This window comes from Anas platyrhynchos, chromosome 28 (assembly GCF_047663525.1).
Source record: "Anas platyrhynchos isolate ZD024472 breed Pekin duck chromosome 28, IASCAAS_PekinDuck_T2T, whole genome shotgun sequence".
NCBI lineage: Eukaryota > Metazoa > Chordata > Aves > Anseriformes > Anatidae > Anas > Anas platyrhynchos.
Window position 1 is genome coordinate 5,851,261 of NC_092614.1, and position 26,964 is coordinate 5,878,224.

A 26,964-nucleotide genomic window follows, 5' to 3' on the forward strand; every position below is an offset into this window, starting at 1 on the left:
TCTGGTTTAAAGTTTGTATGAAATGTTTATAAGGGTTGAAAAAACATGTACAAAAAAGGTAAAATCCACACTTGCTGCTTCTCCTGGAGAGGCTGGTAGAAACACCCCCTCCTCCCCATACCTCCACCTTCCTCAGCTGCCCAAAGACAGGATTTGCTCAGAGGAAAACAAAAACAAAAAAAACATCCTGACAGCAACCTGGAGGGGGGCAGCGTTATCAGAAGCACAGCCAGGAGCTGACCCCAGCACAAATGCTTGACGCGTGCTTACACTCAGCCCCTACTGAGGTTAACACTATATTCCAACAGCTCTGTTGTAGCACAAGGACAACGTGTGTGCCTGGAGAGAGCAAATTCAAAGGGAAAATCTTGCTGGAGGCCACAATGGCTGAACTCTAATAATACAAAAAGCATCAGTGCCTTGGGCTGATCCCTGTATGGGACAGACCCTAAGCACACAGTCCACAAATGCCCTAGAAAACTTCTACAGTTATTAAAGAGCAACCTGAGGGGCAGCTGCCCGCTTGCCTCAAGCATCCAGGAGCCAGGGCTGGGCAAGTGGGGATAGGGAAGGACAGGCAGATGCTGGCCAGGGCTCATGTCAGCCCTCACAAGGCAGCAGCTGATGCAGCACGTTCACATGGGGTAGTTGAGAACAACATCTTGCTTGGCCAGCTCCAGCAACATGGGGTCATCGAAGAACTTGCTGATGCTCACATCCTCGCTCAAGCCCTGCAGAGCAACCACAAACCTGGGTTATTCCTCTGGACGCCAGCACCCATGCAGCCATCTTGGCAGAGATCCCATCGAAAGGCCCTGGCGTCCCACAGTAAGAGCAGTTTTCAGGCTCGACAGGAGAATTTGCAAGGCGCCAGGTGCTACTCAGCAGATAACACCTAACAAACACACCTCCCCTCTCAGGAAGCTGCCAACAGGCGGTTCCTGTTGCTGAGCATATGTACACAGCAGCTCACTGCCTGCCCCAGCTGGAACTTGATTCTCTCTGCTCCCTCAGCAGTCCCCCTCACTAAAGCAGCACAGAAAAGAGCTGCTCCTTTTTCTGGGGGACTGATAGGCTAAATCAGGCCACCACAGGACACTGGGGAGGGAACAGGGCTCACTGGATGCTGTACGACCCCGCTTTGGCTGGGGCTGCTGTCAGCTCAGTGCGCTCATGGGGCCATCACAGGCACCAACAGGCAGCACAAGGCACAGAGTGACGGAAGTCCCAAGGCACAAGGGATGTCGGTCCTTTCTGGGAACACAGAGGGGATGTGGCATGTCCAACACTGCAACAGCTCAGCTGCTGCTACAGACGGACAGAGGGATGCTCCAGGGATCACGCCCAGCCATACCTTCCTGCGCCTGGTCTTAATCATGAACTCTCTGGCCAGATGTGGGGCTGGCTGTGGCTCCAGGGGTCGGATGACGATGCTCTTGTCCAAGGGGTCACCAGGCACAATCTGAAACAGGACCAGGGCATGAGAGAAATGCTGGAGGCTGGTTTAATCTCCAGGAGAGCCTGAACTACAAGAGGAAACACCCCTGGGTCCCACAGACACCTCCAGCTTTGGCGTTACAAAGCCCCAACATGGCATCTGTTCTCCTGGCACAGAAAACTGTCACATCACCACCTGCGATCGTTCCTGTGAGGAGTCACTAATATGGTGTTGCTAATCCAAGCCAAGAACACATCCCACCTTCTCCGCCTGCCGTCGTACTCTAAGACCTCTAAAAACCTGCTAACCAGAATAACCCACATGGGTCCCCATCAGTGCTACCCCCTCAAGAAACCAGGCACATTTACCTTGTCAGAGCTAAGCCTCTGGCTTTTACATCCTGACCAGCCTTGGGGCTCAGAACGCTGCTGCTCCCACCTGGATGCACCACACGTAGCTGTGTGTCTCACAGGCTCAGTGTGGTAGCTCCCACAAAACTCTGCCCCAGATAGGGAAGAGGCCACACCACAGTATTCTGTCCCAAACCCTGTCTTCTGTAGGGTTAGAAAGCCTTCTCTGAAAGGTGAAACTGAACTGTGGCAATCTGTCTCAGGGCAGACAGACAAGTTCAAGCCCTGCTCCCCCAGCTGCAGAGAGCTGCGTGCACCCGAAGAGCTCCCTCCTGCTGGCTGAGGATGCCCTGTCCCCAGGCACTAACGGACCTTTATGCTCAGCACGCAGCAGCATTCTGCACTGCCCAGCTAGGGCAAATAGATGTAACCTGGAACAAAGATGCTGGCTTCTGGCAGACACTTAACAGCTGGCGTACAAAGTCTCCACCAGCTCCCAAATGCCTGCATTTGAGATCGTCTGAGAATAATCTCCAGAGAAGTTCACCTACCCAGTGTACGCTGTGGCACTAAGCTCTACTGAGAGCACCTTGCACAACCTGGTGCCTGGTCCTACCACGCTGCTCTTCCCCATCTCACGAGCACATGGACTCACCTGCCAGTGGTGGAAGACAGACAGCGAGAATGCTTGTCCCTGCGTGTGGGTCCTCAGGTCTGTCTCGAACCCAAAGGAATCAATGGCTGGGATGAAGGCTTTGATGGTGTAGAGAGGGGAACCCGGGATCGGAGCATCCTGTGTCACGTGGCCTCTGCCCAAAAGTCAAAAGATCAGTCTTCCTCTATGTCCCCTTCTATATGTGATCCTGGCCATCCCCATCCCACACAGTATGGGGCTGGGATCAGCCAAGGAAAAACTTTCAGCTATCGCTTTGTATAGATTTCACCCTCTCCTCTCACTTTAAAACTAGCATGTGCCAGGACTGTAAATGTCTCCAGCAACCCAGATCACAGACAAGCATTTTTTTCGACGGCAACTGGTCAGAGCAGCTCACCTCCGCCGGGCCAGCACCGTGTACACCGCAGAAACGCAGTCAGCAGGGGCCTGCACCTCCACGAAGTAGTAGGGCTCCATCAGGCGAGGGGTGGCCTGTGGGGAGAAAAGGGCACCACGCCTGAGCCTACAGCAGCACCAACATGATGTGGCTCATGTGAGTCAGAGGCTGGCACACTCTGGTCAAACACAGCGCCTGACTGGGGATGAAAGGGTTCCTCCTGTCCCAGGGGTGCCCAAACAAACCCCAAACAGACACTGAATGGAGCTGTTCTCTTTCTGTCCGTGACTGGTGTGCTTCCCTCTCCCCCACGGCCCCCTTCCCCTACATGTCTAACACTAGGGAAACGGGAGGCAGAGCAGATGCAAGCAGGTTTCCAGCCAGACTTCAACATGAACAGTTGTAAAACCTGCCAGCCTGAAAGGGCACAGGAAGCATTAATGGATGGATGAGTCAGTTTAAACCGACATCCTTGGGGCACATACTGCAGCAGGTGTGCACCCTGCAGTCCTTGGAGCCTCCACCCTGCCAGACCCCATGGGAGCAAGCACAGCACGAAGCTCGGTCTTTGTCACACACAGCATAGTCCTCACCATCAGGAAAGCAGAATACACCACTCTCCGTGCCGTTGGGATGATCTGTCCTCCGCCTCTGTGCAAGGGCTCCTGAGCAATCACCGCATCCAGAATCTTAAACTTCACATTACGGATCACTGAGGAAGGGAAAAAATGACAGCAAGTGACTCGAGGGGGGATGTTCTTTGCCATACCAGCACCAGCCATGCATCCCCAGAGACACAAACCCCACAGATCCCAGTATAGAGCTAGAGCCACCAGAGAAAGTTCTCCTAAGTTTAATTCCAGCAGGGAAAGCATGACCACGTCCTAACCCTGCACACTTCAAGAGAAGCAGTTCAGCAGCTAATCTTGCAGGGTGCTCAGCTGTCTGCACCAGAACTGTATGAGGGGCAGAGTCAAGCTGCCTGCTAGCAGCCCCTGGTTTGCAGGTAGGCACCAAGTGTCAGTGCCCAGGTGGAAGCTACAGCAGGGAGAAAGGGGGAGGTTCTGTTATCTCCCTCACTCGTTCCCAGAGCTGTCCCCAGCTGTGGCGTGTGAATGGAACGGCCACTGAGGGACTGCAAAATCACTTGAGTGCTTACAGATGGCAGAATTTATTGATCTTGTTAGCTCCACTTCTACCCAGGTGCTACTTACATTCATCACAGAGAGGCCCTTCCCTGGTCCCCCACTGAAATCCCTGCACGATGCTGTCCTTCACAGAGCCCAGCAGTGCCTTGTCCACCTACAGACAGACAGATGGAATGACTGCTTAAGAGACCAAATGTGCATCGTGAGGCAGTAACAGACAGACCCCAGTGTTTAAAAGTCAGTTGTTAGAGAAGCAGCCATATCCCCCTATACTCTCTCTCACAGTTCAGGAACATCACCACTTTCAGAGTTTGGCATCTATAGTTATAAATTAAGAGTCCATGTTTTGGTAATCCCAAAAGACAGGCCGTTCAGTTGCCAGTTTTGAGGATGTTGGCCCAAATAGCAGAGCTTGAAAAATAACAGGAAGTTTACTAGCCTATGGTATGACTATGGTAGAAGTCCAACAGATCTGAGATGATATGGCAAACCATCAAGTACTCCAACAGCCTTAGGACCTTGCTGCAGGTCCTAGAAGAAACTGTCACCTCTGGACACCAAAGGACAAATGTTTCACTGAAATACAACCCCAGTGCCTGTGTTTCTCACCTCTGAGGGTAGCGTATCATCTACGAGGATGTTTGGGCCAGTAGCATCTGGCCCAAAGGCCCAGATGGAACGGGCAGCCAGCAAATCCCAGTCATATTTGGTCTGGAAGAATTCACCCAGTTTCTTTCTGATAGAAGAACAGAAGACAGTTCAGGAAACAGGTCTCTGCATTGCACTCACAACATATTTATAAACCTGTTCTCTTCACGCATAAAATGTTTTGGTTTTTTTTTTTTTAACCTGAATGCAAAATGTTTGCTGGGGCAGGGATGCTTGTGGACTAGCAGTAGCAATATTGGACACAGGACCCCTGCTGAGGGGCTGTCTGATATTGTAGATCCCAGCATTCCCCGTCTCCCCAATTATCCCCTTCTAGAAGGATTCTTGCTCTCCCCAAATTGGTCACACCTGTTCCACGTTATCTGGACCACTTCATTTTCAATGTCCTCCGCAAGTCCCTTCTCCAGAGGCTCAGCAATCATTGTGATCTTGTTCCTGAGAAGAGAGACAGTTGCAATTAGTCCACGGAATGATGGAAATGGCAGTAATTGGCAGGACCTAAGGGACTGCACAATGCCTTGAACACAGCCAGGGAGAGGAAGCCATCCGTGTCTTTCAGTGTTACTGTCTCGCTTGTAAAGACAGCTCACACTCTCAACAACTGCTCTCTGAAGCCTGCTCATCTCCAGCAGCAGATTGCTAAAGGACAGGACTGCTCCATCCCCCCGCCAGATGTCCAGCGCTTGTAAAGGCTGTGGAAGGAAGCACAGCCAAGCCCAAGCAGGCCAATAGCGCAAGCAATACGCCTCTAGCAGCCAGAATAAGCTGTGTCAGACAAGTATCAGACACAAGGGATGTTGCCTTGGAGAACCCCACTCAAATGGGTAATCTTGCTCCGAAAACAAATCATTCCATATGTACAGCACTTCAAGGACTATCCTAAGACTAGAACCTTTCTGTTCCCAAAAACAAGGTTGCCAACCATGGAGAGTCTAAATCAAAACAAAGGAGGGCAAGAAGAACCAGAAAACACAGTGGAACAAAGGAAAACTATCTTCAGCATGACATCATCATTGCCATGAAAACTCATTTGGTCATTCAGCCCTACGTTCCCCACCAGACCTCCCTCTAACGTGTACATCTCATAACACACTGCTGGAGGAAGAAGACAAGACCAAACTGTAAGGCTCCAATGCACCACCATAAAGGAACAGATTCATTTCGAGATTAAGAAAGATAAAAGATAAAACTTTTGCTTGTGAAGTTTGGGGTGTTGCTGAAGGCAGCACCGGGCTCTTTGGCACCTGCTCTAGGATCCCAATACACCCCTTAGTCTTGGAAACAACACAAAACTGCTGAGAGGGTGTGAAGCTCAGTTAAAGGAAAGGAGGATTATTTTATTCCCTCCATTATGAGGAAATTCCTATGAAAAAAAAAAAAAAAAAGCACAGAAACATCCCTGGGACTCAGGGTGTTACTGAGGGCTTCAGCAGGCTGCCAGCTTAGGCACATGCCACTTGCTTGGCCAACAGGAGCTGAGAACAGACCCCCTGGAGGGGGGTGAAGCCAAATCTCCAACAAACCCCGCCATCTGCCTGTCCCCAGTGACCAGCTCACCAGGGGTGCCAAGGGCTCTTACTTCTTATTGGGTGTCTCAGCAAAGCACTTCAGGGAGGACGTTTCCACCACTGTCTCGCAGAACGTCACAACTGGATCAGCGACCTGGAATAACAGCAACAGGTTTGTGGAGGTGTTTGTTTTACTCAGTTTTCCAGTATGTTTTCTGGTTTTAAAGGGCTGTTTAAAACCTCCGAACACATACAAGAGAAAAAAAATAAATCTGGCAGTATTTTAATCAGCATTTCATATGAAATGCTGAGGCTTGTACAAGAAGTGTTAGCAATTCCTTCCAAACAAGAAATATTTTCATCTAATTCCAGGTAGAAAAAAATACACTCAATTTATTTATTTGATGTTAGCTAGGCAGTGGCTGAGGTGCAGGGAAGGGCTGGAACATAGTCACACACCCCAGTTTTCAGGCTCTCAGTCACAGCCTGTGTCACACCAGTCTAAGTTATTTCTGCACCCTAAGAACCCTTTTTATTTTCAAGAGAGCTGACAAAATCGAAGAGCTGACGAGTGGAGAAAGGGACCCTGACTGCAGCACAACAGATCTTGGCACTGATGACAGAGTCTCAGCTCCTGGCAATGAAGGGACCCTTACCCCCATCCTGGTCCTCTTATCACAGGACTGTGAATATGCCAAACCTCACCGCCTCCCGTACAAGTGGGTTCCACAGGACTGGCTGCCTACACATGGCAGAGCCAAGGTAGGAACAAGCTCTTGAGTATCAACCAGAGAAGCCTCTCTACAACTTGCAAGCCACAAGGAAACTTACTGCAATAAACCTCACCAAAACCCTTCAACGCGCACTGGGGAAGAATCAGAGGAAGGCAATCACCTTGTACATTTGGCAAGGTTTATCCTCCTGTCCTTCCGAGTTTGGGGAACAAAATCCCTCCCTAGCTGGGAAGGCACCTGTCTCATTTCCTCACCTTGATATCAATCTCCGAATACATCTTCCGTAGATCATGCATCACACAATCCAGATAGAGCTCCCCTGTCCCCAGGATCACGTGTTCCCCTGACTCTTCCACCTGAAAAATATGAAAAGGATTCAACTTACAGTGTTATTGCTCACAGGCCCTTGCTTTCCAGTCCTATATAAGCCTGAGGATTTATCAGCTGTAAATAATTCAGCTGGGATCAGAGCACCCAAGAAAAGTTCCCACAAGCACGATCCCAAGCAATGCAAGTAGACAGAGTGGCTTAACATTGTGTGGAAGGAGCAAAACCCAAATGCACCCCAGTCCCAGCAACAGCACTGCCAGTAACCATCATAACCGCCAGGCCATGGCCACACTTGTGGCAAACTGACCTCCAGCCTTTTCTAGCAGAAAGTGATAACGTGCTCTGCAGAAAGCTGCCTCCTGGGCACAGTGAGGTGTGAGCTTTTCTGCCAAATTTACAGTTTTCTGCTATTTCCACATGATTTACGAGATAGACTTCAACCACATGAAAAAACCCAGAGCAAACAAAACCAACCCACAGTAAAAATAATTTTTAAGATCAGCCTACAAGGCATCCCATAACATAAGCAAAAAACAGACAGCACACATACACCCAAAATACCTTAGTTGTAAGCGAGGGGTAACTCTTGTTGACTTTGCGAAGACCATCTAACATTTTGGGGAGCTCAGAGGGGTTGACTGGCTCTACAGCTATTTTGATGACAGACGTGGTGTTGAATTTCAAAGGACGAAAGATCTGAGCCTGAAATCAGATAAGGACAAAGAGCTGAACCTCTACATCATTAGATGGCCGTGGAGTTTGACACAGCATTTGAGTTATTCTCCTTTCATGAGATGCTCTCATGCCCTGGCCTTTGGCAGGCCAAATTTATTTAACGTCACTACTGGAGCTTTTAAGATGCACTCCAGCCCCCTGACTCCTTGTAAAGCCAAGCAATAGCAGCCACACACAGTACCTCCTCATTGCCTCGAGGCTCCGTGACGGTTGCAGTCTTCACTATGGGCTGGTCCACGCCTTCTATCAGCACCCAGTTGCCAGCAGGAACCCGGTTTACCTCAATGTGATACCTAAAAGGCAGGGGAGCATGACAGCAGCATAGAATGGTCTGAGTTGGAAGGGACCTTTAAAGGTCATCTTTCTTGTTCATCTACAAGGCAAGGACCTTCCACTAGATCAGGCTGCTCAAGGTCCATCCAACCTGTCTTTGAACAGCTCCAGGGAAGGAGCATCCACAGTCCCTGGGCAACCTGTTCCAGGGCCTTACCACCCTCATAGTGAAGAGTTTCTTCCTTACACCTAACCTAAATCTACTCTTCCATCACGGCAGTGCTCACTGCTGTCAGCCTCGGGCCCCTTGCAGCAACGACTCCAGGTGACTTCTCTCAAAAACAAACATTGCCAGAGTTTTCCATACCTTGCCACCGAGATCCAGAGGCGTCCAACAGTGCAGATCTGTGAATCCTCCTCATCTTCCAGGGTATAGTTTTCTCCTAGGACCTTCACAGGCTGGCCAGCATGGATGGTACCACTGAGCACTCTGCCAAAGGCGTGGAACTGAACGCCATCATCTGTGCTGTACATTTTTGTCGTGTGACACATCAGCGGACCCTTCCCAGGGAAGAGAAAGAAGACCCTTTCAAAATGCAGTCAGGAAATTGACACATGCATGGTAGGACTTACAGATACAAATCCATTCAGGGGATGGAGTTTAGAAATACTTCTTTCAACTTGCCACTTTCAACTTAATTCCCTTCCCCTAGAAGCCTTACATCTCGTTGCCTTGGACAGAGACCCCACAGCTCATTAAAATAAGAGATTAATTTTCTCTCCAGACTCTAGAGAAAAAATCACAAGTTCCTCACTCAGCTGCTGGGCTGGCCTTTGATGGTTCTTGACCACTCTAAACGTGAGCTCAGTGCACGCTAGGTTTGAAGAGGAATTGTCTTGCAAGGTTTTGACATGAAAGAGGCTGACTAGCTAAGGTAGGCTTATTTTATCAGTTTAATTCACATCAGTTTTCTCAGAGTTTGAGAGTGAATCAAACTTCACGGAAAAGGGACAAAAAGACGGCAGAAGGACATGAAATCACCCTGCAGTTCCCACGTGCTCTGAAGTCCTGACCTAGCCTCTGATCTTCTCTGAACACTGTCAAACAATTCTATCTCTCAAGGGCTGCCCTGGCAGGCAGCTAAAGTTTCTCAGAGTGAAGAAATTTGTTTCAGTATCGGATGAGAGGTTTCAAAACGCTGGAAGTCAAATCTGTGCAGATGGTTGTCTAGGAGGCAGCTGCTCTGTTAAGTCAGTGAAAGGAGTGCATGTTTGCCACACTTTTGGACACTCAGAACAAAACAGAAAAGTTTCCTTACGTCAGGGTCGCATTCACTCATGGCTTCCCCTAGATCAGAGTCAACGCCACCAGTGTAGGTATGCTCGATTTTCGTCTTGGCTCCCACCTTTGGGGAGGGAATATGCTGCACACACATGTCCACAAAGCCTGGAAAAGTAATACTTCATGAGAACACGATAAAGCAGGGTAGAGGAAAGAAATGTACTCCAATAAACACAAGGCAAATCCTTTCCTAATGCACTGCACCCACGGCAAAGGGGATTTGCCCACTGTCCTTTGGGCAAATGGTTTATATTTGAAAAAGCAAAGCTGAGAAGGGATCTGTGCAGGTGGACACTCCATGGCTGCATCACAGCCCTTAAACTCAGCCCATGTGAGACTCAGCTATTGGGAACATTGCAGAGGAGATGACAAACAGCATTTACCTGTGAATTCCCCAAAGAACTTCTTGCAGACAAGCCGCAGGAGCGGTCGAATGTTCAATTTCAATTCCTCTTTGGTCAGGTGGATGCCGAGTTCATCCAGAGTCCTAGGCAGAGTCGTGTCCACATCCCCCACCACCTGCAAGACAACGAGCAGCGCTGTTAGCTTCGCTGCAGGTGTCCAAGTCACAAACTCCCAGGGGCACCCTCACACACCAGCCTGTCACCCTCAGCTGCTCTGCTTTAGAGCTCACATGAGAATGCCTGGCCGGCTCATATTATCACTTGGCTGATACCAGAGCACATTACAAAGAACATAAGGTGTTCTCCTCACTGTACAAACACAAGGCTATATTTGCAAGAAAAAACTGCAAGGGTATGCCCATCATTTCTGTGTGTTCAAACCCAGGAACACAACAAGATCACACTGCATTAATGGGACCAGAGCCCCACAGGCACTAGACACACCACCACCTAGTGCTCAGTCCTTGAACACTCGTGTCTGGAACTGCAGGAAGAACAAATCACCACGTACCTGAGCCAAGATCTTGTACAGGGGCTCAAGAATGAACTCCACAAAACTGCGCTGGGAGCTACTAGTTGGGGCCTTTTTAGTGAACTTCCGTCTGTTGGGAGACAAAAGGAGGGCAATGAAGAGCACTCTGCAAGCACCTACCGCAGGACCATAGGACAACTCAAGCTGGCAGGGACCTCAGGTGGTCACCTAAAACACATTTTACAGAGGAAGGAGACAAAAAAAAAAAAAAAAAAAAAACAGCAATAAGGTAATAGACATTTAAACAGCTTCCTTACGTCTTTGGATTGAAGTAGATGTCACCCCAAAGTCGCTTCGCGAACTCTTGGTAATTGATATCTCCTAAAGGAAAAGGCAAATGACAAGAGACTTTTAAATAACACTGTATTTCTCTCATTTTGCAAATCTTTGGTTTTTGCCTTTTACAACAACCCTGAGGATTCAATGCAATGCTGGTGAACAAACACTTGGTACCAACTCTGAATAAGTGACTGAACACTGATCTGGGGAGATTAGTCAGAGAAAACAGTCTACTGAGGACCATACCAGCAGCCCAGGTACACCGTGGGCTCACTCATTTGCTTCCCAGGAGCATTTCAGTTGTCTTGATTATACACAAGGTTAGAGCTGAGAAGAGCTGGCCTGACAGACTCTGCGCTGCAGGAACCCAGTTACATCTGCTTCATTTTCCAAATGTTAACAGTGCAACCTGACTATGTAGTGCCAAGGTGCTGGGATGGCTCACACCCCATCTGCCCCGCAGGCTTATCACAAGCATTTTCTGCCTTGCTGAACATCTCCAGGTTCTTTTCTCTTTTTCAGCTGATGCGTTAAGTGCATAGCCAAATACCCAAGCGCGGAAGGAATAGTGAAGTGCTTAGCTGTCATGGTGGATTTACAAATAATAAGACAGCGGTGATAATTTACAGCAGTTTCCAAACAAGCTTTTGCTGTGGGCAGATGTGCAAGCATAAGAAATTTCATGGTGGCTGCGGTTTTGACAGTTAAACTACTATAACTCATGTTATTTGAAGTGTGGTGGCTGTACATAAAATCCCTGGTGGCCACAATCAAAAGTTACTGACTTCAGGTACCATTCAGCTCATGTCTTCCCCACATGGATGACATCTCCTACCGACTGTGCCTGCATGCTTTATCAGTCCCCAAAAGAAGGGGTATCATCCTAGCAGGCACTGAGTTAATTCTGTGATGCCCATGGAGATCATTTATTTCTCCAAACTCATGAAGACGCATGATAGCCCTGGTGCATCAGTCTCTGACCTCTACAACTTCTTCCTCCCTTGGGCCAACTTCTCTGCAAGAGCTAGGCCAGCTGCTCTACAACATCCTTGTCCCCTGCTCACTGCTCCTACAGATCACCCTAAATTCCCAATGTGAGACTTCAAAATCTTGGCTCTATAGCTGGCAAATGCAAGCAAAAGGCCCACTTTACAAGTGGCAGATTGCCTTGAGTGGGCACCTGGGGAACAGAAAATTAAATCAAAGGCTGAAAAAAGACAGTTTCTTAAAAAAGACCAAAGGGCAAGAGTGCAAAACCTTGTGGGCCAAGCTTGCGCCTGGCTGCAGCTGAGTCTCAGACTCTGGAGACTTCAGGGAAAAGGCAGGCAGAGCTTAACTGCTTCATTTCTGAGCTCTTCTGATAAGTAGGCAGAGTGCAAGGCATACACTTGCCTTCAACTGCCATAGCAGGAGTTGCTTTTTCTGCTTAAGAGTACATATAAAACACTGACTTCTGACTCCAGAAATATTTGTCAGGAGAAAACATTTGCTTAAAAATAAGTTAGGATTATATTTTTGGAAAGACTGCAATAATGTTATCTGGGGCTCAGATCTGCAGTACTTCTCTATTTCTGAAGTTCAAGAGTGCATATATTGGCTATACATATCTACATGCGGTGAAAGCTGAAGCAGAAAACCTCAACAAAAAAAAGGCTAGGAAATGAGATGTTAAAGCATACAAGGTTTCTGGATAATCCTCACCATATGTGTCTGCATAAATCTTTGCAAAAGATCCCAGCGTGAAGCAGATGCTGTACTGTGAACTGGAGAAACACACGTTCCCCAGAAGGGGAGACAGAACGAGGTTCTCATCGGTGGAATACATGCTGAGAGGAGACAGTTTTTAGAGACAAGAAAAAAACATCAGTGTTATGAACTAAGAAAGACACTTAAGTCTATTTCCCACATCAAATAGCAGTATGTGATAGGTAAGGATTTTATGTTGCCAAACAGTGGCTTAAAACCAGCTGCAACATGCTCACCTGTTGGAATTTCAGGATCAGTATCATATTATGACTATGAGCTTCAAAACATTTGCACACAAAGAAATATTTAAAGACCTAGAACTAAAAAATTATCAGCACAAGTGCTCTGTATTGTTTATCAGGTAGAGTTTTTCTTCCCCTAAAAAGCCAGCAAAGTCAGTCAACCAAGGGAAAAAATAATACAAGGCAAATAACAAGGACAGAATTGAACCGAAACAATTTTAATGAGTTCACAGGCATGTTAAACAGGATGAATTATCCTGCTACGAGCTGCATCATGCCAGTAGTGACTCAACAGAAGCATGCAAGTGAGCTCGTGTGCAAATTCACTTTGGGGTTATCCAAGCTACAGTGCCAACACAAACTGAATACTGTTAAGAAAGTCACCTGAGTGGCAAAAGAACCCACAGAAACGAAGTCTTGCAATTGTCAAGGTTAGAGAAGATGACCCTCCCTTCTCTGAGGGGGTCTTGCAAGGAGATTTGACCACAGCAGTATTATGGCCTCTGTTTAGGGGTTGGGACAGCAAATTCCCTTTAATTTTGTAAATAACTTTTAGGAGCTCTGAGACATTTCAGCCTACTGTTTGGGATACGGCCTGGACTTCTTAGGGTATTTGAGACATTTGGGAACACAGAAGTTTCCCCCCTCTTGCCCTATGTCCACTTTCCATACTTTGTAATAGGGAAAAAAGTGCTGATGCTATGAAGCCTATCAGAAGTCATACAACAGGAGCCAATCCTGCCTAATCTGAGATGAACTTCCACTGCTTCTTCTCGTCCCATTTTCTATGATTTAACGTATTAAGAGACAAGCTCGTGAGACTTTTCACACACGCAGGGCTCCCAAAGAAAAGCATCTGCAGTGAAACAGGGACAGCAAGCGCTACTAACACACCATCCCAAGCACATACCTTATCAGACCGTTAACTTCATCTACAATATGCCGGAGTTTGTAATAGGCATCTGTAGGGGGCAATTTCAGCTCCAGGATCAGGCGGTCTATTTTGTTGATGCACACAGTCACTGCTAGTCTTTCCTGCACCGCGTGCTTGATCAGCCTCTCTGTGTTCAGCATCACCTGCGGGGAACAATGAGCACAAACACCCTAGCAAAAGCCCTCCACAAAATGCTATCTAGGGCATGACAGGCAGTGACCCTTACAGGCAGGGTTGCAGCCTGTAGAAAAGCCTGAGCTCAGCCATCAGCAATGAGCTGATCTTCCTGTGATTTAGAATTAGGTGCTAACCCAACCAAATTCCTTGAATCCTGCCCCTTGGACATCTCTGATATAAATAACCTGTTCAATTTTAGATATTATGGAGATAGAGATGCAAACAACTTAGGGAATCAGCCTACAGGTCACATGTGTCATGCCCAACCTGGCAACAGAAGCTGGAGGCTTGACTCCCTGATTTGGCTGAAAAACATTTCCTTCTCAAACTGTCCTTCAGAAACCCTTCAGTACCAAAAGTAGAACCCATTCCGGGCCTTCATGATAAAGCAAGATCAAGGACTCCACTGGAAGAGTCTGCAGTGAACCTCTGGCAGAACTTGACACTCACCCCCTCAGCTGCATCAATGAAAAGCACAACACCATCTGAGATACGAAGGCCTGCTGTCACCTCATCGGAAAAATTGACATGACCTTCAGAAAAAAAAAACAGAGGTGAGAATGAGAGTAAGCTCAACCCTGATCCCAGCATCAGAGAGGCAGGAAAGCCACCCCTCAGCTCTGTGGCTTGCTCTGGTCACCAGTATCCAGTGAGGCAGAACAAAGAGTGCTTCCTCCTTGGACAGTGACTCAGGAGTGGCTGCAGAGCTCTGCGTAGGGATTTGCTTCAGTTTTAATGTCATTTTTTGAGACTAACCACAACAACTAGTTGAACAAGTTCTTTTCCTCACATTTGTTATTGTGTTTCTCACAACCCTGTGCAAGTACCTCAAGAAAAGGAGGGAGATTGCTCTCCACCAGAGAACAGAGGCCCTTCTCTCCCATCTTCCTGTGTTTTAACTTCTCTTAGCTTTAGCTGTAATTCAAAAGATGTGTCCCAGGACCCTCCTAAAATTTTGCCTCAGCTTCCTGCAGCACATTGATCTGCGATTACATCCCCCCACAGGAACCTGTCAGAGGACTGAGAGAACTCCTTGAAGGAACAGTGGGCAACAGCATTTGAGAAAGCCACTGTCCACACTGTGCACACTGGTACCTAGAAAATGTAATTCTACGTGTGCTTCCCATATACTAGAGGCAAACATTTTCAGCCCCATTAACCTTCACTGTGCCCACTAATCAGAAACACAAGCCAAGCTACGAGCCAGCAGTACAGTCATTATGGCTGGAAGTGATTTCTGAAGAAAGAAATTAGTGAAAGGCTTGGGTCCCAGGACTGGACTGAAATCATCTACAAAAACAAAACAAAGCACAGGGTTCCATCTTAAAAAACTTCCCAGAGCTTCATTGCACTTAAGTGCCATTTCCAGGTGGATCATCAGTGAAGTTTCAGGGTATAGATTCTCACCTTGTTTTTCTGAGAGCCAATGCTACACAGACCCACCACAATCCAACATAACAGTTCTTTGAAGGCTCTCATTAACCACTGAGCTGTATGTGTTTTTGCTGTTCTGCTCCTACCCATGGCACTGCCCAGAGGACCAAGGAGTTTCATTAATGAGAGAAACCTTGAGTCACATGGTCATATATCTGCCTCACACATCAAGCTGCCTTCAGCTAAGTGCATCCCAAACCAGGATTTTCAGGATTATACAATCACCTGGAGTGTCGATGATGTTGAAGAGAAAAGACTTTCCTTTGGTGTCTGGCAGAACAATAGTCACTGGTGTGCTCTTGATCCCTACTCCCCTCTGAAAGACAGGAAAGCAGGATTATCAATTAAAAGAAAAAGAAAAATCACCATGTAAAAGATGAACAAGGATAAATTAATCAAAAGGACTGAAAGTAGTAAACATCCACCCAGCACAATCTCTTCCTACAGGGAGGGAGCAGCAACCTCAGATCACTGCACTGCCCAGCCCGGCTCCCCCACCCACACCAGCTCAGACTGGTGAGCTACCACTCCTGGGCCACACAGGCTGTGCTGACTCCAGCTAAGGAATTACAATATGCAATGCCAGAGACAGAAGATCCATATTTTTCTGTGCTTTCACCCTTCTTCTGCTATCAAGTTATACCTCAAAGCACAAGATTTAATCATACAGAGTATAGAGCACAGCAGTAAGGTGAAGAGAAAGCAATGCTTCAAAGGATTGTTCTGGCCATGACAATATCTAGCGAGCAGGACTAAATAAAATTCCTATCCGTGCCACACCACATGGAATCAAAGCACCCAGCTAAGATTTCCCATCAAAAGAAACTTAGGAGAAATATGTATTTTGACTTCAGTTTTTCTCCTTATCCACCACTGCTGCAAACCCCTTCCACCTCTCTCCCTCAAAGACAATGGTTATAGTTGCCTACAACCAGGTATGTTGGGATAACTCCAGTGCAGATCATCAGCTTTACGCAGGTAGATAAATAAAATCACACACGGAGATGAGGACTGCAGGAATTGGAAGAAAGTTGGACCACCAGGGACCTTACTAAAGCAAAGCCAAGAGAAGAAGATCATTTTACTGATAAAGAAAATAATCTAAATGTAGAAGGCATATAAAGGTGATAAAAGAAAGAGGAAGAAACTGTCTACAGCAATTAACTGTGCGTAAAGCATAAGACAACTGCAAAAAATCACTGCCTGTTCTGCAAGGCTCACTTACCTCTTGCTCTGTGAACAATATATCGGTGTAGCAAAGCTGCAAATACAAAACAAAAGTCAGAATATCACAATTTTGTATCAAAAACTACGTTTGAAACAGGATGTGATAACTCTCTATATATGGTTAGCATGGCAAAAATAGAGCCAGAATTAGGACTGTACTCTGGTTTTCCAGCCCTACATTCTGATCACAAAACCACCTTTTCCCCACATATGATCCAAAGGCAGGAACATGCTGAAAGCTCACTTACATCCTGGTCATAGCGCTTCCGGATTTCTGGGTGCGTCTGTTCTATCAGGCAGTCAACAAAACAAGTCTGAAAAATATCAGATTGTAAGAAAAAAGAGGTGACCATGTTCAAACAGACGAATACAAATGAGCCCATCACTCCTGTGCGGTACAGAGAAAGGCGAGTACAGAACTATTTCCACATGGCTGAAATAAAAGCCACAAATAACTGCAGAGCAACAGGATCAGCCAGAGAATGAGAATGCTGCCACAGAAATCAGGGGGTCAAAAGAGCAAGAGCAAAAGCAAGCAAGAGAGATGGTTAGTACCACCCAACAAACTTTGGATATTCACACTACCTTGCCATGGTGAAGGTGCCCACACAGAGTCACATTTCGAATTAGCTCCGAGTTGTCCATCAGATCTGCCAGGAAACTGGGGAAATGAAACACAAAAGACTGTTGGAGGCTTCTGCTGCGTCTAAGAAAAGTAGGTGCCATTTCAGCTATGCTTTCTATCCGAGGTCCCTCCAAATCTTCTCCAAACTTTCATTCTGCCAATGCCCTGCGGAGGAAGAATCCCACTTTCCAGATGGGGAGGACAAGAGAGTTGGAATGTTAGACAGATGGCAGTGGGTGGGAGGAGACAGAGCTGGTAAAACTGCCAGTGATGAAGTATTACTGAATATCTTCCTTCTCTTCTAGTCAGTATTAGAGCAAAAGTCACATCCATGTACGCAGATGATGAAATACTTCCGCTCAAATAGTGGCAGGTAGTCAACTAAATCACAGGGGTGGATAACAAGCACCCCACACATTTTTAAAAGATGGCCACAGGGCTCCACAGACGATTAATTCTGATTTTCAGGTCTTAGAACAGTGACAACCCCAGGGACTCAAGGAAACAGTAATGGAATTTAAATGTTTTTAGAATCAGCAACTGAGCTAGGGAATGATGGACTGGTCACTTCTGCATAGATCCTGCCCAAAATATAATTGAGATCCTAAATTAGCAGCTACTCTAAAAAATAACGGGAAGCTATAAAACAAGTATCAATTATTATGGGTTTGTAGATATTAAGTCCTGTCAAATAATCTCCTTTTTAAAACTCCTTTAATTTTCTCTGATGCGGCAGACTTCTTAGCATACGAGATTTTGATTAAGAGCTAAAAAAAATACAAAAATCAATAACAATACAGATTAAAAGCTTGCTTATTGGTCTTAAAACAAGGCTAAATGTGAAATCAATACCAAGCTCGCAGGTTTCTGGTTAAGTCCCACAGGGACTTCCTCTTGGCCCCATCGTCACCATTTATATCAACGAACAGAAGAAGAATTCATTACTGAAGGAACACGCAGAGGACACAGGACTCAGAAAAGCAGCAGATAATGAAGAGTACAGGCCATCGACCAAGTGCAAAATCGTCTGCTTAGAAAAATAAGACCAAGCACACTGTTTGCTTTACATCTGGCTATTCTGAAAATCTCCCTGGTCAATGAACACAGCCATACCGATAACAAAGGGGACAGCCCGTTTCAGAACAGTCCAGGGCATCTGTGTATGAAATCCAGGGAAATTTTGCTGCCAAAAGATAACAGGATCCTTGGAGGTATAAAGGACTGCTCATGTTGGGGTCTGCTCAACATACCGGGAACTGCTACTAAGCCCGCATCTGGATTTGGTATCAACACTTGAAGACAGCTATTGAGAACTGGAAACAGCTCTGAGTACCCACGAAGCAGTGCATGGGTTGAAACACCAGCCTAGCAAAATACTCGCACAACTCAGTCTGCCCATCCTCAAACAGAAAACAGCACACAGAAACACCACGAACGTGGATACAGAACCCCTCCACCCATCAGCAGAATGCAGTGCCTAGGCATCAATAATAAGATCGTATATTTTCATAGACAAGGTAAACAAGTGTTTTTATTCTTTACCAAAATCTCAACTTTTAAATTTGTTTGGATTTTTTTCTCTCCCCCCCCCCCCCCCAAAGATTTTCTCCTGGTGTACCAGGGGCTGCTTTGTGGGGTACAACCAGCAGACACCATCAAGCACAGCAGTGCAGCTTGGCTGAGCAGCCTGCACTGACCCACACACAGCTTGACAGTGGCTTTTGTGCAACCAGCAGCAGACAAATTCTCCCTGGAAACTCCTCCAGGAGAGACAGGAATGAATTTGAGACAGCTGTAAGCCTGCATGCACTGGGATGAAATCAAAATGTCCCTTTTGGGTGTAGGAGAAAGAGGCGTGCCCCATGCCAACCGAATAAATACTTCTTGAGCCAGTCAGGAAAACTTGTGTTCGGCAAATCTAAACACAAAGGTTTCCAACCGCCAAGCTTTCTATCAGCTGCTGAGATGAGAAAAGATTTACATTCTAGTGTCAGATAACTGCACTATGCTGCCTGCTGGGGAGGCAAATTAACTGTAAAATGTTTAGCCTTGGACTTTCTTACTCTTCTTTTTGGTTCAAATTCTGGGAAACAGCTGCACTCCATTACATTGCTGGTGTTAGTAAGAAACAAACCCACTGCCCCTTGTAAGCTTCCTCCTCCATACAGCACACAGCCTTTTGACTCCCTACCTTTGCCTGTAAACAACAAAAAGCGAGGAAATCGCAGCACAGATGGCTTTATCCAAAGTACACGCTTAAAACTCTACGTGTTACTTACTCCATCTCATAGACAGTGACCGGTAACGTCTGTTCCATCAAGGAGAACTTTTTGGTTTTCACAGGTTTAATAATAGGCTCTGAAAACAAGAGAAAGAACAATGCAGTGCTGTTATCAGTGACCTGAACCCAACACTCTCAGAAACAGTCATGCTGAAGAGGGATATTTGCAGACAGAAACACATTTTTAAAGCTGACAGATTCTTTTATTTTTTTATGAGGATCAAACGAGATGCCTTAAACACATTTTCATTTCTCTTTAAATATCTTTGCAGCATCTGTCAATATCTGTTTTTCAGAAGACAGTTTGCTTAGCTTTTGCAGTAATCCAGAGTGCTAAAATGTGGGCATCGCTAGACAAACAGAAGAGTTTGACCTGGGGCAGACAGGGAATTCAGAAGGAACATTAAAACTGATTGGGAGAATCAGAGGGAATGTTATTTTCCCTTTTCCAAGGATCCATGACAAGTCCTCCTCACCCCATACCCACCTCACTGCTTTGTCACCACTTACCAGTGAGAGGCTGCGTGTCTTCCTCTTGCACTATCGTCTCTACTTCAGGCCCGTACACCTCCTCGGCAGTGGGATAGTATTTCTTATCCTCGTGCAGCACCACCTCCATCCCAGGGTGGTCTTCATCATGGTCCCCCATATCATCATCGTCGTCATCATCCTCAAGCTGCACGCAATGTTCACAATTAGCCTCTGCCGGCACCGAAGCACTCTATAAACTTTAACTGCCCCAGAAAGTGCTTGGCATCATATATCCAGAGAGCCATAAACCCACAGGCAGCCAGGAAATCACCAGATGTGGTGGCCCCGGCACGTCACAACCAGCTTTGGAGAAATCTGCAGAAATGCCCTCAGGAAGCAGCACACATCCCCCCACCGTGTGCCTGCTGCTGACGGCCCCGCTTCAAACAGACGGCGCAGGCAGCAGCTCTGCCCTTCACTCACAGACACGGCAGAGCCACACTGGCACACATAACACAACCCCCGCACACACAAACCCCGCTTTTAGGCTTCTAACACAAGAAGGGGCACCCGCTGTTCTTCATCTCCTTCCCTGGTGTCGCCCAGCACAGCCCCTGCTGTCCTCAGCGCTGCCCACGTCCCTCACTGCTACATCTGTGCAGCTTTACAGCGTTTGCCACCAGGGAGCTGAGCTACTCGCAACAGTGCAGCGGCATTGGCACATATTGGGGTCAGATAAAGACCTTACATAAAGCACACGGATCCTTTGAACACACACAAAAAACCCAAACGTGACTGGAACCACCAAAGCTCCCAGTCCTGGCAGCGAATCACGCCAGAACATCGCCCCCCCCGCTCACCTCGTCCAGGTCCTTGGCCTCCCTGCCCAGCTCGTCGTCCTCATCGTCCGAGTCCAGCTCCGGCCCGATGTAGTTCCCGAACTCGTCGTACAGATCCGTGTCCATGCTGGGGGCGGAGGGACGGGCTCAGAGGGGGGCCACGGAGCCCCGGGGACACGGCCTGGGACCCCCGGGAGCCCGGCCCGGGCCTGTCCCGGTACCCCCGGTACCCCGGTACCCCCGGCCCTATGCCCTCAGTACCCCCGGAACCCCGCTGCCCACCGGTCCCCCCAGCCCTGTACCCCCCTCCCGGTCCCCGTTGTCCCCCCGTTGTCCCCCCGGTCCCCCCGGTCCCCCCGGTACCCTCCGTCTCTCCCCGCCGCGCCGCCCAGGCCGTTGGCGCCGCCGCCAGCCCCACAGAAGGCCCCGGGGCTGCCCCCGCCGCCTGCAGCCACCGGCACGGGCCCAGCCCGGTACCGGGGGGGTCCCGCGGGCAGCGCGGGGCGAGACGGGGCCGGGGGGACCGGGAGGGACCGGAGGGGACCGGGGGGGACCGGGGGGGGCCGGCCCCGGTTGTGTCAGGCGCGGCCCGGGCAGCCCCACGGGGCCTGGCGCCACGCGGCCGGGCGCTATGGCAACGGGAGGGAGCTCGGCACGGGCGGCGGGGCTGTCGCGATAGGAGTGAGGGGGGTGGGGTGAGCAGCCCGGTGGGGATGTCGTGATAGGATTGAGGGTGCCGGGGTGCAGTGCCTGGCAAAGTTGTCGCGATACGAGTGAGGGGGGTGGGGTGGCAGGGTGCAGAGACCGGTGAGGCTGTCGCGATAGGAGTGAGGGTGCTGGGGAGCGCAGCCCGGTGGGGCTGTCGCGACAGGAGTGAGGGTGCCGGGCTGCGTGGCCCAGCAAGGCTGCCGAGACAGGAGTGAGGGAGGCAGGGGGCAGGGGCGGTGGGTGCAGTGCCCACCGAGGGTGTCGCGACAGGAGTGGGGTTGCTGGGGTGTGCAGCGTGGCAGGATTATCACGACAGGAGGGAGGGTGGGTGGCCGTGCGTGCATCCCTGCAGGGCTGTCGCAACAGGAGTGGGGTCCCCGTTGCTGTCTGTGCATGGTCTCATGGGGCTGTCGCGATAGGAGTGGGGTCTCTGGGGGCAGCCACGTACCTTGTAGGGCTCTATTGCAATAGTAACAGGGATCCGTGTTGCCATCGAGGTGCTCAGCCAGGCTGCGGCAACAGGAGTCACTGCCCCCACAGCTGGCCGGTCGTGCCTGTCGCGATAGGAGCTCCCTGCCCGCTCTGGGTGCCCACAGCCCCGCAGGGCGATGGAGGCGGACGGAGCCCTCGACCTGGGCGCGCTGCACCGGGAGCTGCGGGCGGCGCTGGCGGCCGACGAGAAGCACGCGAGGGAGGACGAGGCCAAGTTCCGCGCCGTGCGCCAGCGGGTCGGCTCCTACGAGGAGTTCAGGTCCGGCCAAGGACTGGCCCCGCGCATCACCATCCCCAGGACACCCTGAGGGAGGATCCGAATTGTTCCGTACCCCGTGGAGATTCGTTAGCTGCGGTCCCTGGCCTTGGCACCGAGCGGGTTGTGTCACATCTCGGCACCACGGAGGCTCTGCTTGGTGCCAGGTGCTCCGGACACGGTGCTGACGCAGCCCCCAGGGGGTGGTGGTGAATTTTTAGACCTCTTGTAGCACAGATGGAAACTCACCACAGGCTGCTGGGGTCACCCAGCTGCTTCTGAGCTTACACCTTGTTCCAAAAGGCTCCAAAAGGCTCCAAAAGGCTCCAAAAGGCTCCAAAAGGCTCCAAAAGGCACCCTTCGCTCCCGAGCTCCCTGTGTGCGCTTTATGCCCTGGGTGGCTCTGAGCATGGCCTGGCGGTGCAGTAAACCTGGCTTCAGGGACCCCAGGGTGCTTGAAAACTCTGTGGCCCCTGTGACACAAAGCGCTGATCTGAGAACTGGTCTTGTTTAAGGGTGGCTGAAAAAATTGGCAGCTTAACTCCTGCCTGCTAAGATCTCAGCTGTACCAGCCTAGAAGTCTCTTGCCGACTCGCTGTCACCAGCGTTGTGCCGAGTCCGAGGCACTGGTCTGTGGCAAACCAGCTACCCGAAGGCGTTGGGTTTACCCCGCTGCGATGCTTTGCCTGGTGCAGCACAGCTCCTGGCAGCCCGTCCTGACCTCCCGTTCCCCTCCCACTCCTCCAGCCCCAGTTGGTGGTGGTGGTGTGGAAGGACAGGGTGGTGCACCCACCTAGGTGTATTCTTGCTCCAAAGCCCATCATCCGAGGCGGTTTGGGAACAGATTTATGATCCAGGGATGTCAGGGATGCTCCCTGGAGGAGCAGTGCTCCTAATGCCCTCCTTGCACAAGTCCCCATCCCTTGACATATGCAGAAAGATCTGCAGACAGATCCAGGGCTCTGACCAGGCTTATCCAGGAGCGGAGCAAATTGCATTCATGGCCTCATCCTGCCGGAATTTGGTCACACTGTTGGATCTGTGAAAGGGAGAAAGTTTAAAATGGCATTTATGGCATTTTTTTCCTGTTACTTTCTCCCCAGTCCCTGTAGAAGGATTCCCTGCTGCAGTTTTGTCAGTGTAGCTGCTAGAGCACGATCAAAGATCACACTCCTGCTCAGTACAGAAAATCTGCAATGCAACCGTCGCGTTAGCAGCTAGGAGCCATCCGAGGGAGGCGGCAGAGCAGCTCCTCGCTGTGGGTGCAGCGTCTTCACCAGTGAAGGCTGCCGGTGTAGCAGCAGGGACCTGGACTCCTTCAAAGATCTCCCGCTGGTCGCTGGGGGGGCTGTGGGCTCAGATGTTCATCCCATGGGGTGAGAAGAACGAAGTGAGCCACTGAGTCCTGGCTGCTGTAGGTAGTCGTAGGCATCAGTGTAATGAGGCGCTTCAAATGAATCCACAAACACGTACCTGTCCGGCGTTCTGCAAGCTACAAAACAATCCTTAGGGCCTGTAGGATTGTAGGGTCTGTCCTGTGGGGGGCCCAACACCACAAAAGCTTCACTGTACCATAAGAAAAGAGCAGGAGAAGAGTGTCCTGCCAGTTCCTTGGGCCCTGGCTCTGCCAGGAGCTGCTGGGTTGAACTGGCAGCGCCCTGCCCGTGTCGGGCAGGAACCACGGTGCTCAACAGCAGGGCAGCCTACAGGGCAATTCCTGCCTCGTTGGGCCTGATGGCTGGGTTAATATGGAGTGTGTGAGGAGGATGTGCCTGTCAAGTGTCCCATGTGCTGTCTTGTCTTTTCTTCTGATCCCTCTCTGATGCCCCATGATCTGAGGAAATGGTCTGCCTGGCAGGAGGCACTGCGGAGGAGTGCAGCCTCAAAGCTTTTGGTCTTCTGTCCCCTTCCTGTTGCCTGCAGGGACATCGTGCTGGCATCACACCTGAAGCCTCTAGAGAAAAAGGACAAAATGGGGAACAAGAGAAACGTGCTGTGGAACCCTTGTGCAGGCCACACTAAGGGCCAGCAAGTCGGTGACGTGGAGATACCCCAGGTAAGGGAGATGCTTTCTGGGACTTTGTCCACATCTAAAAATTACTCCAAAATAATTTGAGCATTATTTTAAAGCACAAGAGTTATTCAGAATTATTTCTACATGTGAACAAGCCCTCAAAATCCCCAGGTACACTGAGTTAGATAACCACAGGGCTCAGTCTTGGCCCCTGCTTTGTGGCTGGTAAGGGCTTGCACCAGCTGCTTCAAGGAAAAGCTGCTTCAACCCTGTGGGAATGTAGGACCAGCTGCACAGCGTCGGGCCAGAGCTCCCAATACCCTGCCTCTGCCGGTGGCCAGTAACAGATTCTTGGGGAAGAGTGCCCTCCCTTGACCGTACTCCTCCAGCTGGCTGCAGTTTAGAGCCCGGGAGCCAGGCTGTGCATCTGGATCATCACGCTTAATAGATGCAGATAACGCATCTTCTGTGAATGTAGCCAATTCTTTTTCACCCCACGGTTTAATTATGCATGATACAGAAAAGTGCTATTTCGTTTTAAACCTGCTGCCTGATGAGTTCATTGGGTGCTCCCCTTAGTTCTTCGGTTGTGGAAAACGGTGACAAAACCTTTTATATCCAGGCCATTTGTGATTTGACTGACGTCTTTCCTGCTCCCTTCAGCGGACTTTTCCCAAGCTGGAGAGTCCTGGTTAGTTGGATGTCTTCTGATATGGAAGGCGTTTTACACTTCCATTGCCTTTGTTTCCCTTCTCCCTGGTGCTGCGTTATCTCGTATGGATACGAGGGGCCCAACTGCAGTCAGCATCCAAGGCTCAGACACCCACTGGATTTATAGAGATATAAAACAATTGTTCTGTTTTATTCTCAGTTGCTTTCCTATTAGCTCCCAATATGGGCTTTGCCATTTTGACGACTGCTGAGAATGAGCTGATGTTTTCGAAAGAATATCTGTGGTGACTCCCGTTAGCCCAGTGACACGATGACAGTGAGACTTACCTGCTTGATGGCAGCTACAGTGGAGTCTGTCACTGGACGTTTCCCTAGCCAGAGATGTTTTGCATGGATGTTTCTCACAAGCATTGCATGAATTTTTTGACAGTGAATTTCATTTGCCTGTTTATTATGACATCCTTTTGCAGCTCTTCTAGGCAGCTTTGTATTTGCTTGGAGTGAGCAGAGATCTCCCCAGAGCAAACTCTGTTCCTAATCCCATTAGTGCTTGGGCTCAGATCTCCAGGGCTTCTGCATTTTGTGTTTAGACACAGCCTGATGTTGCTGTGCCTTGTTCTCACTATCTGTATAAAAGCCTAAACATTTTAATCCTTCTTCAGTCTGTGCATCAGTTAAGTCAGCAGTGGTGAGTTCAGCAGTTCAATTACATATTGTATAAAACAGGATTTGCTTTTATCTGAGATGCCACATTGAGCTTGGCTCTCTCTTCTAGTCTGAGGCTTGTATGAATGCAGTATGTTGCAAGACAGTATGTTAGAGTCATCAGTGTATTTTATGGGTTTTATGCCCCTTATCTTTTATCTGCTCACCTGTTTGATTTGCCTGATGGTGCTCAAGATGGAGACAGGTTTTTTGCTGAACTACTGCAGTTCCAGGAGAGTGTTTAGTGTGTTTGGTTTTGGTTAAGGATTGGATTACCCCACAGATGGTCTGTGTTCATCTACACTGTGCTTCAGGTCTCACCTATTCTTCCTTTATTTTCCTCTTAAGTTTTCTGGTGTCTTCTGGGCTTGATGAACCTGATATTTCTTCATCTTTCTGCATGTTTTGTTACCTCACAAGCTTTACGCAGCCCTTTGTGCTATCAAAGCGTGTATTAAAAGCATCTGTCAGACACACCCACAGACTGATGAGGGGGGAGTAAAAATCTTCAAGTGGGAACAAAACAGAAAGAACTTGACAATTATTTTTTTCCTTCAGGAGCTGGATCAACTGCCTGGAACCTCTGCCGAATTTTACCGAGATTGGCGCAGATGCTTAAAAAGCGGAAAAGAAAAATACCAGCTTTTGCTTAAGCTCGAAGGGAAGGCCTTGGGCAGAATCTTTCAGGCTGACTTGGGTTTTGGCCTCCTGGGTGAATTCCTTGCTGTGCTGGCAGAGAACATCTGTCATGAAGACAGAGATGCTGTCCTTCAGATCTTACAGAGCCTTTCTGGCACCAAGCGCTTTGGGTTAAATGTGGATCTTCTGAGTGACTCGGAGAAGGAGAGCACCAGGGATTTGTTTAGGAAGCTGCAGAGCATGAGCAGGGATTATTGGACCCCTGGCCACTTTAGTGGCCCAGACAGCTGCAAAGCAGAGAGGGAAGCCCACCTCACAGACACCAGCTTGCAAAAGGAAGCTGAGGAAAGGATAATGATGGAGCTGATGAAATGTTACCAAGTCAGCTGAAGGAGCAGAAGCACCAGGGTCATGCAGAAGCAGAGTGGAAAAGAGGCTTACGGCTTGGCATTGGCATCAAATACTGTGTGAGATAGTTAAGGGTAATTCAGATACTTCTGGAGTGTTGCTGTACATTTCCCTGTACCTGGGAGTCATCCAGAGCAATAGTTCTGCCAAATAAAAGTTAGTTACAGAGAGGACTCTGTGTACGTTGTGATCTCTGGGGCAGAGTGTCCTCACAGCACAATTCTGTGAGAATCTCTTAGATGGGGAGAACAAACGAGAGAAAGAAAAATTAGGCAGGCATTTATGAAGGAGAAGCCAAAA

The 26,964-nt window shown here is 48.9% G+C and overlaps 2 protein-coding genes across 4 annotated transcripts; one reads left to right on the forward strand and one right to left on the reverse strand.

Moving 5' to 3' along the window:
• Nucleotides 1-21,290, reverse strand: EFTUD2 (elongation factor Tu GTP binding domain containing 2). Its single transcript, XM_027445303.3, has 28 exons — nt 21,134-21,290; nt 20,792-20,897; nt 19,971-20,136; nt 19,459-19,537; nt 17,140-17,215; nt 16,803-16,868; nt 16,553-16,588; nt 15,553-15,643; nt 14,344-14,426; nt 13,693-13,859; nt 12,496-12,620; nt 10,773-10,836; nt 10,495-10,585; nt 9,963-10,098; nt 9,557-9,684; nt 8,605-8,798; nt 8,146-8,257; nt 7,791-7,931; nt 7,154-7,255; nt 6,237-6,319; nt 5,006-5,092; nt 4,598-4,724; nt 4,055-4,142; nt 3,434-3,552; nt 2,841-2,935; nt 2,444-2,597; nt 1,355-1,462; nt 1-731 (listed from the first exon to the last, which is right to left on the reverse strand). The coding sequence occupies exons 2-28, from the start codon at nt 20,894-20,896 to the stop codon at nt 636-638; spliced, it is 2,919 nt and encodes a 972-aa protein (XP_027301104.3). The 5' UTR covers nt 20,897; nt 21,134-21,290; the 3' UTR covers nt 1-635.
• Nucleotides 21,225-26,834, forward strand: DNAAF19 (dynein axonemal assembly factor 19). Of its 3 annotated transcripts, none has more exons than XM_072028699.1 (4): nt 21,225-21,243; nt 21,976-22,229; nt 24,150-24,282; nt 26,176-26,834. In XM_072028699.1, exons 2-4 carry the CDS (start codon nt 22,087-22,089, stop codon nt 26,644-26,646), a joined length of 747 nt encoding a protein of 248 aa, XP_071884800.1. In that variant the 5' UTR covers nt 21,225-21,243; nt 21,976-22,086; the 3' UTR covers nt 26,647-26,834. The 3 variants fall into 3 exon arrangements, with proteins under 3 accessions (XP_071884800.1, XP_071884799.1, XP_038024748.2); XM_072028698.1 differs by lacking the exon at nt 21,225-21,243 and adding an exon at nt 21,372-21,465; XM_038168820.2 differs by lacking the exon at nt 21,225-21,243 and adding an exon at nt 21,372-21,451.
• Nucleotides 26,835-26,964: the final 130 nt, after the last annotated feature.

Coding starts and splice junctions, on each gene's coding strand:
- EFTUD2 (XM_027445303.3), bottom strand. CDS start 20,896: ATGGACACGGATCTGTACGACGAGTTCGGGAACTACATCGGGCCGGAG. Junction 6,320..7,153: donor ATTCGGAGATTGATATCAAG/GTGAGGAAATGA, acceptor CTGTTATTCCAG/GTCGCTGATCCAGTTGTGAC. Junction 5,093..6,236: donor GCTGAGACACCCAATAAGAA/GTAAGAGCCCTT, acceptor CTCTCTTCTCAG/GAACAAGATCACAATGATTG.
- DNAAF19 (XM_072028699.1), top strand. CDS start 22,087: ATGGAGGCGGACGGAGCCCTCGACCTGGGCGCGCTGCACCGGGAGCTG. Junction 22,230..24,149: donor GGCTCCTACGAGGAGTTCAG/GTCCGGCCAAGG, acceptor TGTTGCCTGCAG/GGACATCGTGCTGGCATCAC. Junction 24,283..26,175: donor GTGACGTGGAGATACCCCAG/GTAAGGGAGATG, acceptor TTTTTCCTTCAG/GAGCTGGATCAACTGCCTGG.